Source organism: Delphinapterus leucas, chromosome 12 (assembly GCF_059928025.1).
Source record: "Delphinapterus leucas isolate spDelLeu-1000000601 "Yukka" chromosome 12, BTC_Dleu_Yukka2, whole genome shotgun sequence".
NCBI lineage: Eukaryota > Metazoa > Chordata > Mammalia > Artiodactyla > Monodontidae > Delphinapterus > Delphinapterus leucas.
Genome location: NC_143140.1, coordinates 66515530 through 66529177, shown reverse-complemented (window position 1 = coordinate 66529177; position 13648 = coordinate 66515530). Strand labels below are relative to the sequence as shown.

At 38.3% G+C, this 13648-nt stretch overlaps 1 protein-coding gene across 2 annotated transcripts in view; it reads left to right on the top strand.

The window, feature by feature from the left end:
- The window catches only part of LOC111165838 (pantetheinase), a 29345-nt gene extending 15705 nt beyond the window's left edge, over positions 1 to 13640 (top strand). The window contains exons 6-7 of one of the 2 annotated variants that reach the window (XM_089922014.1): positions 114 to 284; positions 13483 to 13640. In XM_089922014.1, coding sequence (XP_089778140.1) covers positions 114 to 284; positions 13483 to 13557 — 246 coding nt within the window. In that variant the 3' untranslated portion in view covers positions 13558 to 13640. Of the gene's footprint in view, positions 1 to 113; positions 285 to 1282; positions 2564 to 13482 lie in introns of those variants that run through there. The other variant, XM_022556832.3, reaches the window with a different exon arrangement.
- The last annotated feature ends 8 nt before the right edge of the window (positions 13641 to 13648 follow it).

Below are 13648 nucleotides of genomic sequence, written 5' to 3'. Positions count from 1 at the left end.
AGTAATACTATAACAAACATTATAAACAAAGGGGCATAGGCACTTTTTTCTATGTCAAGAGAATGTTTCAACTGGCTTTCCTAAGACTTATTGTTTTGTTTTTACGTTCCTAGATTTGTACTCTGTTGAAGTGTAAAACAATGGACTTACACACTTGTGGTGATTCAGTTGAAACTGCCTCCACCAGGTTTGAAATGTTCTCCCTCAGTGGCACTTTTGAAACCCAGTATGTCTTCCCTGAGGTGTTGCTGAGTGGAATTCAGCTTGCACCTGGAGAATTTCAGGTACGATTTTTTGCTTAATATTGCCAACTCATTTTATGTAAGAGGAAGCATCTTTTGAGTAGAAAACCTGCCCAAGTGCTTACAGATATCATGAAAACCTTCATTTGGAAAGGGTAAAATTGTCCTTAGGGCTCACCAAGGACACTGAGGACATGGGATCTCTTGTCTAAAATTCCCTTAGAGAAAAATGAGCATGTCCTTGAGAATAAAGAAATATATCTTATTGTGGGGACTTCAGGGAGTGGGCTGGGGTGTTTGAGGTCGGTCAAGTAGAAAGAAGACTCAAGAAGAGTTTCAGGACCAGTCCCACCAGAGGAAGCCTCTTTGTGTCACTGGGGAGGGATGGCCTAGGGCACCGTGTGACCATCAGAGAAAAAGAAAGAAGGAAAAGCTTAGAGAGAATTGGACAGTCGCTGAATTGGCAAGAAAGCAAAACCTTTTTTTTCTGTTAATATGCAAGAAATAATTTATTACTGCGCAAGTGCTCTGTCCAGCCACATTCTCCTGCTGACTTTTCCTGCAGGTCCTGCTCTCACTCCCCTCTCCTCTTCCAAACAGTTGCTGTGGGGAGTTGGGGACAATAGGCAGGTAGGGAGGCTGTGATGAGTGAGTGTCAGGGATGATAGAGGCTCAGCCCATAACCCCCTTAGTCAAGCCCGCCTGACCCTTTGGAGGAGTCTTTTTCTTGTAGGAGAGAACAAGATTTCTCTCTTATTTATTCTCAGATCCATTGTTTTATGTTTATTAACTCATCAGATGCTCTCTCAGAGTAAATCATAAGATATAGATTATGGGCATTTCAATAATAAATGGATCAGTGCCAATTCCATAGCTCCAATTTTTCTTATACTCTGTACAATTTCACATATTTCAGATGGAATAGAATCTGGCCATTATTTTTACTGTTTCTTCATCCAGTTGTACTGAATTTTAAGAGTATGTTGTGAGGTTGTGTAACTGAAAGTTACTGTCAGTCAACTTCCCTGTGTTTTAAATAGGTGTCAAGTGACGGACGCTTGTGCAGCCAGAAGCCACTATCTGGACCTATCTTGACAGTAACTCTGTTTGGAAGGTTATACGAGAAGGATAGTGCACCAAATGCTTTCTCAGACCTCATGGCACAGGCACTGAGAGTAACGCTCATAGTTGTCATACCTATTGTGTACTCATTAGGTTGGTAGAATATTTACATTTTCTCTCTTTTACTTCAGATCATTTAAGTGGATGTGAGAAGAAGAATGGGTCTGGGATTTTGATAATAGTGGTCATGGTCTATCATATCAGTGAATTACTAATACGCTTTTTCTTTTGTTTAGACAAATAAACACACACACACACACACACGACAATATAAGCCAGATAAATAGTGAAAGAATTTTGAAAGGTAAAATCTGTAAAATGACAACAACAGTTATACCCACCTGTTAGGTTTTTTTTGGTGAGAATTAAATGTTACTGCAGTTAAAGTACTTAGACAAGTTCCCTCTCATGGAAAGCACTCTATATATGTTAGCTATTACAATGATATAGGACTATCACAGAAAAACCAACTGTGATGTATTTATTGCTAAAATTATATCACCTCTGATTGGACGAAGTGCATATATTTTCCAACAGTTCAGCCACTCTGCATATTTCAGTTAGAAAATCAATGAACTCAACATCAGCCGGTTGGGTGTGGCTTGATATCTAGCACTAAGGTATCCCAGAAGGCAGCTGGGCTTCCATCTAGGAATCTGCTCAAGAGCCTTAATGTTTTTTATGTGCTTTTCAGTGGTGATTTCCTGCTTATTTAGTGCTTTGCCTATCTTATCAATCTGTGAGCAAGCTAACAGGGTGGCTCTAAAATAGACATTTATCAAATCTGGCCTGTTATTCTGTTTTTGCATGAGTTAAGAAAGGTTTTTATGTTTATAAAGGTTTGAAAAAGAAAATAAAAAGACATTTTGTGACACATGAAAATTATTTGAAATTCAAAATTCAGTCTCCATACCTAAAGTTTTATTGAACACAGTCATGTTTATTTGTTTAGTATTTTTGATGGTTGTTTTCATGCTACAACTGTGGAATGGAGTAGACGTGATAGAGACCACATGGCTAAAAAGGGTGAAAATATTTACTACATTTACAGAAAAACATTGCTGTCCCCTGCTCTAAAGTATTAAATAACAATGGATTATAGTATTGAAAACCTTTAATACAAACGAATAGGCAAATAGTCCTTGAGTGTCTTTCTTGTAATTCTTCCACCCAAGGAGAAATAAAATATTTCAATTTGCTTTCTGTTGTATTAACACCACAAAAGGATTACCTTTAATAATTTATGACCAAATATGCCTATTAGGCTAATACCCCAAACAAGTGAGTATAATTTTTATAAACATGATTAATATCTAATCATTATAAGATACCACATCATAGTCTTTTGTTGCATTGGTATGTTCTAAAATTTTCAAAGAAATTGTTAGTTTTTATTTTCAAATTTTTCCTGGAGATCAACTAAGAACTACTTATATTAATATACTATCTGATATTTTTCTCTGTGACAACTTTGCTTACTTGTCTTAGAATGATTTTTCTTAAAATTTAACATTGCAGCAGTGAATTCACTTTAAAAAATGTTATTTACTACATCCACACCTAGCTCTGATTACTTTTTCACTCTGGATTTCTTTAATGCATATATGTTTTTAATCATAGTTTTTTTGGGGTTTTTTTGCGGTACGTGGGCCTCTCACTGTTGTGGCCACTCCCGTTGCGGAGCACAGGCTTCGAACGTGCAGGCCCAGCAGCCATGGCTCACGGGCCCAGCCTCTCCGCGGCATGTGGGATCTTCCCAGACTGGGGCACGAACCCGTGTCCCCTGCATCGGCAGGCAGGCTCTCAACCACTGCGCCACCAGGGAAGCCCTTAATCATAGTTTTGATGTGCTTTTTAACTGTAATTTTTCTTTCTTCTGCATAAAATATTTGTGATGCTCATTTGATACAAACAACCCAATTCTAAGAAAGACCAATGCTCAAATATACTTTAAAAAAATAATCTATCTATTTATACCTTGACGAATGTAAATGATCCAGAGAGAAACTTTTGACCCTTCCTCATTTAATGATATAATTTACGTTATCAACTTCATGATGATGTAACACACACACACACACACACACTCTCACTGTGGCAGCCCATTCCAAGATGCCCCCAATGGTCCTCACCTCCAGTCTCCATGGAGAGATTCTCCATGATTAACTCTTCTGCTCTTATTTCTTATACAATTTCTGAGCCTTATCACCTACAATAAGTCTGAACTCATTACCACTTTTATTATAACACGTATCTTTTACTCTGTTCTGCTTAAGACTCCCAACAATTTTATTTATGTAATATGTTAGTTATTTTCCTAAACAATACATTTCAGTTCTCTTATGAGCTGAATTATGTGTCCCTGAAATTCATACATTGAAGTCCTAACTCCATACCTGAGAATGTGACTGTATTTGGAGATAGGGTTTTAAAGAAGTAAAATGAGGCCGTTAGGGTGGGCCCTAATCCAATATGACTGGTGTTCTTATAAGAAAAGCAGATTAGGACACAGACATGTACAGGGGGGAGACCACGTGAAGACACAGAGGAAGATGGCTATCTACAAGCCAAGGAGAGAGGCCCTCAGAAGAAATCAATCATGCTGACACTTCTAGCCTCCAGAATGAGAAAATAAATTTCTGTTGTTTAAGCCTGTCTGTGGTACTTTATTATGGCAGCCCTAGCAAACTTATACATATTCCAACATCCTCCCTCCACCTTGATTTTTCACCATTAATTGAACCTTGAACAAAATGTTTACCTAGTAAGAATATCCAGCTAGCCTGGCTCCCCAAGACTCCACTAGATATTCTTAGAGAAGCATTGCTGATGAAATGATAGTGAAGTCACCATCTTATTGGAGATCTTCTGGAGTTAGGAAACCAGAAAGTCATACTGATGAAATTATGCAGTCAATCTGGCATCAAACACGTTCTCTTTTAGTAACAGCAGAATCTCTTGACATTATACAACTTAGTGAAACAAAGAACATCTTTGAAGTCAAATCATCTCTCACCTGATAGAATATCCACATAGCCCTGATACAAACCTCACAATGTACAAAACATGACCTTCTACAAGGGAAAGCAGGGCACTGGCAGCAGTGATCCATGCCAGCAGTGCACCCTTTTGAAATAGACATTTTTGGGGCAGATGCTTTTCCTAAAAAATACTATATAATCCAATAAATATATAAGTAAAATTCATCTTGTGCTTTTGGATGACATTAACTGAGTTAAAAAAAAGAAACCTATTTGAAAATAAGGAAGCTCCTTATGTATTTAGGAATAGGAACCAGCGTGATAAGCCTCAATACCGTCCTACAATTTTAGTTTAAAACAGAAAACATGCCGACGCATATCAGTAATAGGTTTAAAATACTGAAGCCTTCAAAAAACCCTAAATGTTTCTTTTTCTCTTCAATCTTAACACATGTATTAGTTATCCATTGTGACATGTTATCCATTGTGACATAACAAGTTACACCAAACCTAACACCTTAAAACAATAAACACTAAACTTATACAATTTCTTAGACTGAGGATTACTTCAGGAATTGACACTACTAGGAAAAAGGGTCTTTAAAAAGCTACCTGTTTACTTAATGGGCCAATGTTTTTTTAATCATCAAGGTCTTTTTCTCCTAATAATTTATAAAACTATGTATTAAAAATGGAAAAATCCACTTAAATAATTGAAGTGTTTTGGATATCAAGAGGAACATGGAAAAGGTCAAATAGGAAATCATATCAATATCAAAAGCTGTTCTGGGGTTTCCCTGGTGGCCCAGTGGTTGAGAGTCCGCCTGCCGATGCAGGGCACACGGGTTCGTGCCCCGGTCCGGGAAGATCCCACATGCCGCGGAGCGGCTGGGCCCGTGAGCCATGGCCGCTGAGCCTGCGCGTCCGGAGCCTGTGCTCCGCAACAGGAGAGGCCACAACAGTGAAAGGCCCACGTACAGCAGAAAAAAAAAAAAAAAAAAAAAAATGCTGTTCTGAAATACAGCATTTGACTCCTACACGGAAAATAACTGTTCATTCCTCACATTTCCTTTGATCCTCTGTCTTGTGGATGTTCTAGGCATGTTCCAAATGCATCAGTTTAATTTTTGTTTCTGAGAAGAACATAAAATTGTTAAATGGGGAAAATACCTCACATCCACTAGTAATACTTAGGCAACATGCTTTTGTGTACAATGGGATTAGTGATTTAGGTACAGATGGTGCAAAACCAAATCTGTGTTCTAATAATTCTATTCTTACCTGGCCGTGGTTGGCATTATTAAAGTGAAACGTAGTAGATAAAATAATAAGTAAATATGGGACTTAATAAATCTAAATAGCACTTTAAATATGAAGACAATTATCACCAAAACTTAAAATGTGAGGAAAACAACCTATATGTTAACAGTGCTGCAGTGTCATGCTATTATTTTGTATAGCATTTTATCATGGTAATTTAAAGATTAAACAAATAAGAGCTTGTACTTTTGAAAACTGAGATCTGCTATTTCACCAAAGTTGTCCTTAGTGAATCCAAAGACAGCAGCATGGAGAAGTAAATAAGGTCTAACGTGAAACAACACTGAATGGGAGGGAGGAAAGAGAATAGCAGGGGAGGAAAACCGCCCGAGTTCTCCATAATCTAATAAAAATATGGTACTTTTTTATTTGAACTAAAGATGAAGGTTTTTAAAATGGAGAGTAATGCAAAAGAACACATGTTCACTCATACATATGTGGGCATGCACACACACACACACACACACACAGACACACCTTGGTGACCACACACACAGGCCATAGCATGTGTGGGAGCACATAGCTGGACACAGGTGTAGATTAAAATGTGAGTCAGTGTGTTTGTACTACTAGAAAAGTGTTTATGACAGAACGGTTTGTTCAGGTATGGTGCTCTCAGACAGGAGACAAACGAGTCTCTTCAAAAGAGAACAATCAAAAATGCACCCTACGGGGAAATGTGCTTGGCTTGCACTCGGAGGGCTGAGGTCTCCTGTGCCACAATCTCATTTTCTTTCAGCCTACAGGCATGGCAGGAGCACTTGGCTGCCGTGCTGTTCTTTCTACTCATAGCTCAGGACTTGGTAAATTTCAACGGCCAAGGTTAAAGACTTTGTGAGCTTCCCTAGTCATGGACTGTGGTTTCAGTACAACCTTAGAGAACCTGGGTTTCCTACAGTCAAACACTTCCCGGGTATGGATGCTGGAGAAGCCAAGATCTCAACGATCTTGTTCATACCCCACAGGGACATGATTTGTGTCAGGATCAAGGGGACTCCACGTCTGGTGGTTTTTTGACAACAGCTGACCTGGACTGATGGGGTTCTTCATGCACTTTTGAGGCAGGATGATGGGTGAAGAGAGCCCAGATGCCAGGACCAGGATAGAAGGGCCAACTGAGCAGCCGGCCACAACTCCAGAATGTGGAGGTTATGGCCATGATGCAGGTTCTCACACTCTGAGTGCTGTAGAACACCGGCTGGCGAACCAATGGACTGTGACTCTTTATCCAGCTCTGTCTTTTTCTTTACTCCTCACTCAGTGCATCTTTGTGATGATAGTGGAGCTACTTCAATGGCTTCTTTAATAGAAACTTAGGAAGACAGTAGAGGCGGGAGAGAGGGATTCACGTGGGCTTAAGGTGGGAACATTTTCTCCATCTCAGTTCATTACTTTTGTTTTTTCATAAAAAATCCCAAACCTCTCAAAATGTTGCTGTAGTATTTTCCTCCTTCCTTTGCTAAAAGTATTCACTTTCAAGTTGGTGGAGAAGACAGGGAATGGAAAAAGTTGCTTAGATCTCTGAATATATCTGTATAAAAATTAAAAGAAATAAAAACATAAACAAAACAGAACTTCCAGATTCCAAGGATCGTCAATCCTTGGAAAGGTTTCAAAGTACCTGTGGTCTGCCCACTGTGGTAAGGGTGTTTCCGCTTGTCTTGAGACCCGGGTCTCACAAAAAATTCAAAATTACAAAAAAGAAAGAAAAAATTAAACAACTGCAAAATGCAAAAAATGTCCCAGCAGGAACGCATGGCCCCCTCACCCTTATTCCCTGGAACAAGGGAATATCCCACCCCTCACACCCTCAAAGGACGGTTCCTATTTTCCAGCCCTTGATAGCTCTTTAGCACCCATTGCATTGGGACATCCGTGTTTAGTGGCGCCAACAAGAGTTGTGTTTATTTTTAAGATATTTCAACTGTATTTCATTATTGCTGAGGTATAATAATAATGAGCATTTCAAGGATTAACTATTAAAAGATAAAATGAGCCATATTAAATGTTCTAAGAGTTTATTGGAGCAAAAATCAATTTGAATGGGGCAGCACCAAACCAGAAGTGGTTAGGAGAGCTCCACTGACAAGAGTTAGGGGCAAGGCTTTTATAGAGAAGATGAAAAAGCAAAGCAAGAAATAATTTTATTGGCGATAGTTCAATAAAATTATTGAACTATTTGGGAAAGCCTAGTTGGCTGTTTGTGATTAGTTGTCCTTAGGTTTCGGTTTCTTAACTTCCAGGCATTTACAGGCTTAGGTTTTGGTTTGCTTACATAGGTTGCTAAGCTATTAGAACCTCCTAGTCTAATGGCTTCCTTGTTTAACTAATTTACTATTAAAAATAGACACTTTCTCACATGAAACAATTCTTTAAGCAAGCATTATTATCTTCATTTTACAAGGATAACATTGAGGCTCAGAGGGACTAAGTAATATATTCAAAGTCAACCAATAATAAATAGTTAAGATGAGGTAAAACATTCAGCTCCTTTTGCCTCAGATGTATGTACGATCGGCCCTCCATATCTGTGGTTAGTGCGTCCACAGATTCAACCAACTGCAGATTGAAAGTATTTGAAAAAAAATTCCAGAAAGTTCCAAAAAGCAAAATTTGAATTTTCTGTGTGTTGGCAACTATTTACATAGCATTTACATTTTATTAGGTATTATAAGTAATCTAGAGATGGTTTAAAGTGTACCGGAGGATGTACATAGGTTATATACAAATACTATACCATTTTGTATAAGGGACTTGAATATCTGAGAATTTTGATATCCACAGGAGGTCCTGAAATCAATCCCCTTTGGCTACTGAAGGATGAATGCACTCTTTCACCATGCTATACTTTCTCTGTAGAATGTGTTTTAGTCAGGATAGGCTAGGTAACGGTGCAGTAATAAATGATATAAAAAATATCATGGTTTTTTAAAATAAAAGTTTATTTCTTGTTCATTCAGAATCTATTCTAGGGCAGCTAGCCTATATGTCAAGGCTCAGAACTCCAGGCTTTTTCATCTTGTGTCATCTCCTTATCAACACTGCTCCCATAATTTCTAGAGCATGAGAAAAGAATATGGAGAAATTGCACACTGCCTTTTAAATGCTTTCACCCAGAGTGATACCTGCCATTTCCACTCATTCTATTGGCCAAAGAAAGTCACATGGCCATGCCAAATTTAAATAAGTAGGAAGTGTAATTCTGCATGTCCAGGAAAGGGAAACGATTCACAAATATTGGCTAACACAGTAATGTCTATCACTGAATGTAAGGTCCTCAAAAGCGTGTATCTTACATTCTTCTTTAACTTTAGCATATAGAAACCACTCAATAAATGATTAATGTCTGCCATGAGTCACCAAGGTTGCCACTTATTCTTCTTTTATTCTAAACCAATAGTTATGTTATACTCTTTGCCTTTTGCCCCATTACTTTGTTGTCAGTACCATGTACCTGCTAACTGCAAGCCAATACCAACATTTGCTCAAACTTTCCCTGCCCTTTTCATTGATCTGAGGGCAATTTTATCTGTATCTTCTTGCCAGGAGTATGTAAAGGTATCACTGATGTTTTATATATAGCATTTTATAATTTACAAAATATTTTAACATGTATTTTCTTTTATTTCACAAAGTAGGTATATTTTTCTCTATTTTATCTTAGAGACCAAAGTGTTGTGTTCATATCTCTTAATTTAGGTGTATCAGATCCTCAAACCAGAAACTCTGAACTTCGTGTCCAACGTGTTCTTTAGCAGTCTAGGTTACTCGTGTTTTCTTACATGGCCATGCTAGACTGTGGCTTCCTGAGGGACTCAGTGTTAATCCTGTTTGATTGAAGGGCTGGACACTGAAATTTTGCTTAGTGATTATTAAAGTTATGTTTTAATTGCATCCTTACCTTAAATACACCACATTCCTCATAGTCAATCTTGTAGCTTTAATAGCCACAGACTTTGATAGAATGCAGGGGGAAGGCTTAGGTGAGAGAACAAAATTAATATTAAATATATATATACACCCTGAAGAAAGATTGAACTTAGTTAATCATATCTGTAGACGTGGCATGGAGAACATAAATTTTCCTTGAGACACTGAGAGAAGACTGTCAACAGAAAGAGTAGGACGTTTTCAGACTTGGGAGGTAAGTTTAGAAGGATCAATGACAATGTGCTCTTCGTGTTCCCTTATATGTGTTAAGAGTGAGCTCTTTTAATCTTTCTGTTTTAAAATCGGCTCCATATGGTGGTCCAGTCACAGAAACACAGCAAGAGCTCTTATCAGTGTTAATAGCTATTTAGCCATCAATACATTCTAGAAACTTTGAACTGCTGCCAAAGAAAATAAAGGCCACCTGTCAGCACAGTGGTAGATTATCTGATAAATAGTTAATATTTGGGCAATATGCTTTGTAGACAGGATGAATGGATAAATTTTGAATTGAGTTATGAAAATATTAGTATCACAAAATACTGTTTTAACAGATTATGATGTTGATTTAACTGAAATTGTGAACTTGCTGATTTCTTCCTGTCTATGGTAAAATTTCATCTTGCTTTATCAAAGACAACTAACTGAGGGTTTACTTGCTATAGCAATATGAGTGAAAATTAATTGACATTGTGTGTACTTAGCACAAAAAAACTAGTTGTTGTAAAGATTGATTATAAAAACATTACAGCAAGAAAATAAAATCTGTTAGCCTGAAAATATTTATAATTCAATTTTAACTGAAATAAATATGTGAAAGTTATTTTTAGAGACTGCTGATAAAAATATACTGTAATAATTTTAGAGACAAAAACAATTACAAATACTATTTTGAAAATGTTTTGAAATTACTGTTAGTATGTTATTATCTCACCTGCCTAGCTTGTAATTAATAAGGTTCCCCTGCCCACCTATCCATCCATGGATGTTAAGCAAAGTTCACAACAGTGTAGTTATCTCAGTTTTCGCTCTCTAGCTGTTTGGAGGGTCTGCGGGAAAAATCACCTCTAGAGAAGAAAACCCTTCACTCAAACTTTTTTTCTTTCAAATTTTTGGTAGTGGTTAGTAGTTGGAACTCCGGAGTCAGACAAATCTGGAATCAAACTTCACTGCTGCCCCTCAGTATTAACTTCACTTAAAATATCTAATTCTCAGTCCCTTCCTTTGTAAAACAATGATAATGATAGTATCTATTACTTTAGAGTTGTTATGGAAATAAACTAGAGATTTCACATAATGCCCTTAGTCCAGTGACTGATACAGGTTCAGTAAAGGTTGTTTCTCGTCCCTTTTCTTCCTTCTCTCCCTCTTACTCCTCCTTTTCCCCCCGCTTCCTCCCAGGTTTCCTCCTCTTCCTCCTCTTTCTTCTTCACCTCTCCTCTTGCCCCTCCTCTTCTTCCTTCTTATTTCCCTTTTTAAAAAATTATTACTGAGAGTAATCAAGCTTAGGCTGTGGCCACATGAGCAGTATGTTTCGGGCTTGTCTTCAAGAATTCCTAAGATGCAAGGGAAGGTCCAGAGCTGGACACGGTGGGAAATCCACTATCATAAATCATTGCCCTAGTTTATTCCTCCTCCCCTCTCCCCTGGGTGGGGGGGAAAGTGAGAAGGATGGATTTACTTCATACTGGGTCACTCCATTCTAGGGTCCTTAGGAGATAGGAGGAAGGATCCAGTATAAAAACCTACATCCTGGGCTTCCCTGGTGGCGCAATGGTTGAGAGTCCGCCTGCCGATGCAGGGGACACGGGTTCGTGCCCCGGTCCGGGAAGATCCCACATGCCGCGGAGCGGCTGGGCCCGTGAGCCATGGCCGCTGAGCCTGCGCATCCGGAGCCTGTGCTCCGCAACGGGAGAGGCCACAACAGTGGGAGGCCCGCGTAAAAAAAAAAAAAAACCTACATCCTACAAAAGTTTGCAGAAGGCTGTCCTCTATAGGTCCATATGAATATAATATCTGGGTCAGAGATTCAAGTTCAATAAGAAATTAAGACTCAAGTTGTAGTGTCTTATGGTCAGTTAAGAAAGAGAAAATATCCTTCCTAAAGTGTGTAAGCCGAATGCCTCATTACATTTCCATTCTTCTATTTGTCGTAGCCAAAGAATAGATATACAAACAATCCTCCAAAGATCCTCCCTATAACGTTCATGAAAATATTCAGAGTTAGTGGCATCAGGATGATTTTATTTATGAGCCAGTCTATTGTCTGAATGGAGTTTTAAGAGATTTATGAGACCTGCTAACATTTGGTCTATCCTCAGGGCTCTGAACTGATTACAATTTTTGAAGTACCACTTTGCTTTTCAGCCTCCACACTATTTGTGTGTGTGTGTGTGTGTGTGTGTGATGAACTGACTTTATTTTTTAACTCCAGTTTTATTGAGATATAATTGACATACAGCACTGTACAAATTTAAGGTGTACAACATAATGATTTGACTTACATACATTATGAAGTGATTTTCACAAGTTTAGTGAACATCCATCACCTCATATAGATACAAAATTAAAGAAACAGAAAAATTTTTTCTTGTGATAAGAACTCAGGATTTTCTCTCTTAATTTTCATATATAACATACAGCAATGTTAATTATATTTATCCTGTTGTACATGATATCCCAAGTACTTATTTATCTTATAACTGTAAGTTTATACCTTTTGACTACCTTCATCCAATTCCCCCTCGCCCCACTCTGGTAAACACAAATCTGTCGAGGGACTGAACAGAACCAAAAAGCTGACCTTTGCCAAGTAAAAGAGAATTCCTTCTGCCTGATTGTTTTTGAACGAGGACATTGGCTTTTTTCTGCCTTTGGATTCAAACTGCAGCATTGACTCTTCTTAGGTCCCGAGCCTGTCGGCCTTTGGACTGAAACTACACCATTGGTTCTCCTCCATCTCCAAATTGCCATCTCACCCTGCAGATCCTGAGACTTGTCGGTGCCCATAATCACGCGAGCCAATTCCCTATAATAAATCTCTCCATATATACATATACAACCTACTGGCTCTGTTTTTCTGGAGAACCCTGACTAATACATACATGTTCTCAAGGTAAACAATAACTAGTCCTCAAGAAAAAGGACCGACAGCACACCATTTGTCACACGTAGTTTATCCTAAATTCACTTGGTAGTTGGGCTGACCATCTGTGCTAATTGGCTTTATCCAAAGGAAATATAAACTCCTCTTTATGACAAAAGATAGTTTTGCATCCTAGGAGTGAAGTGTCTGCTGAGCTTAAGCTCCTACCAACCCACAGAAACTGGGAGCTAGGGGCATCATCTTCCTTAATAATTATATTTCAGAGATAGTTCCCAGGTCCTTGAGCAAGGCCCTCCTGGGTCGTAAAGCTAGCAAGAGCCAGCTTACTGAGCTTTTACAAAAGATTTACCTATATTTCAAAGAGACAGAGAAAGAACTTACACTTTTTTTCTTTTAAATAAATGCTCTAAGAAAAGAGAGAGAAGGAGTCTCTTCCCTTATTTTCAAAAAGGAGAATTAAGCCTTTTATTTTGAATTTGTATTTGCCCTTATAACTCCCTGAACTTTTCATCTCTTCACTAATATTCCATTTTCAGCTTCCTTTCACTGTCACATGTCTCAAAAAATTAATTGAACCCAGCTACTTCTATTTTTTCACTATGCACTATCTTTCTAGTGTCGTGAATCTAGCTTTCCTCTGCCCTCCTCCCCCTAGTCTACAATAATCCATTGACATTGCTTCAAAATCACTAAAGGTGGCTTCTTTAACTAATGACCTTATTTTCAGTCCATTTCCTCACTCTTTCTTTCTCTCTCTCTCTCTTTTTATCCTCCACTACAGACAGCTTCAACTATTACCACCAAGTTGATGCCTTCCGAATCTATACCACAAGCTCCGACTGCTCTTGTGCTATAGGCGTGAATATTCATCTAATCTGCTAGAAATCTCAGACAGTCAACTGATCGGTAGTTTTTGAGCACCTACTATGTTCGAGGTCCTAAGGATA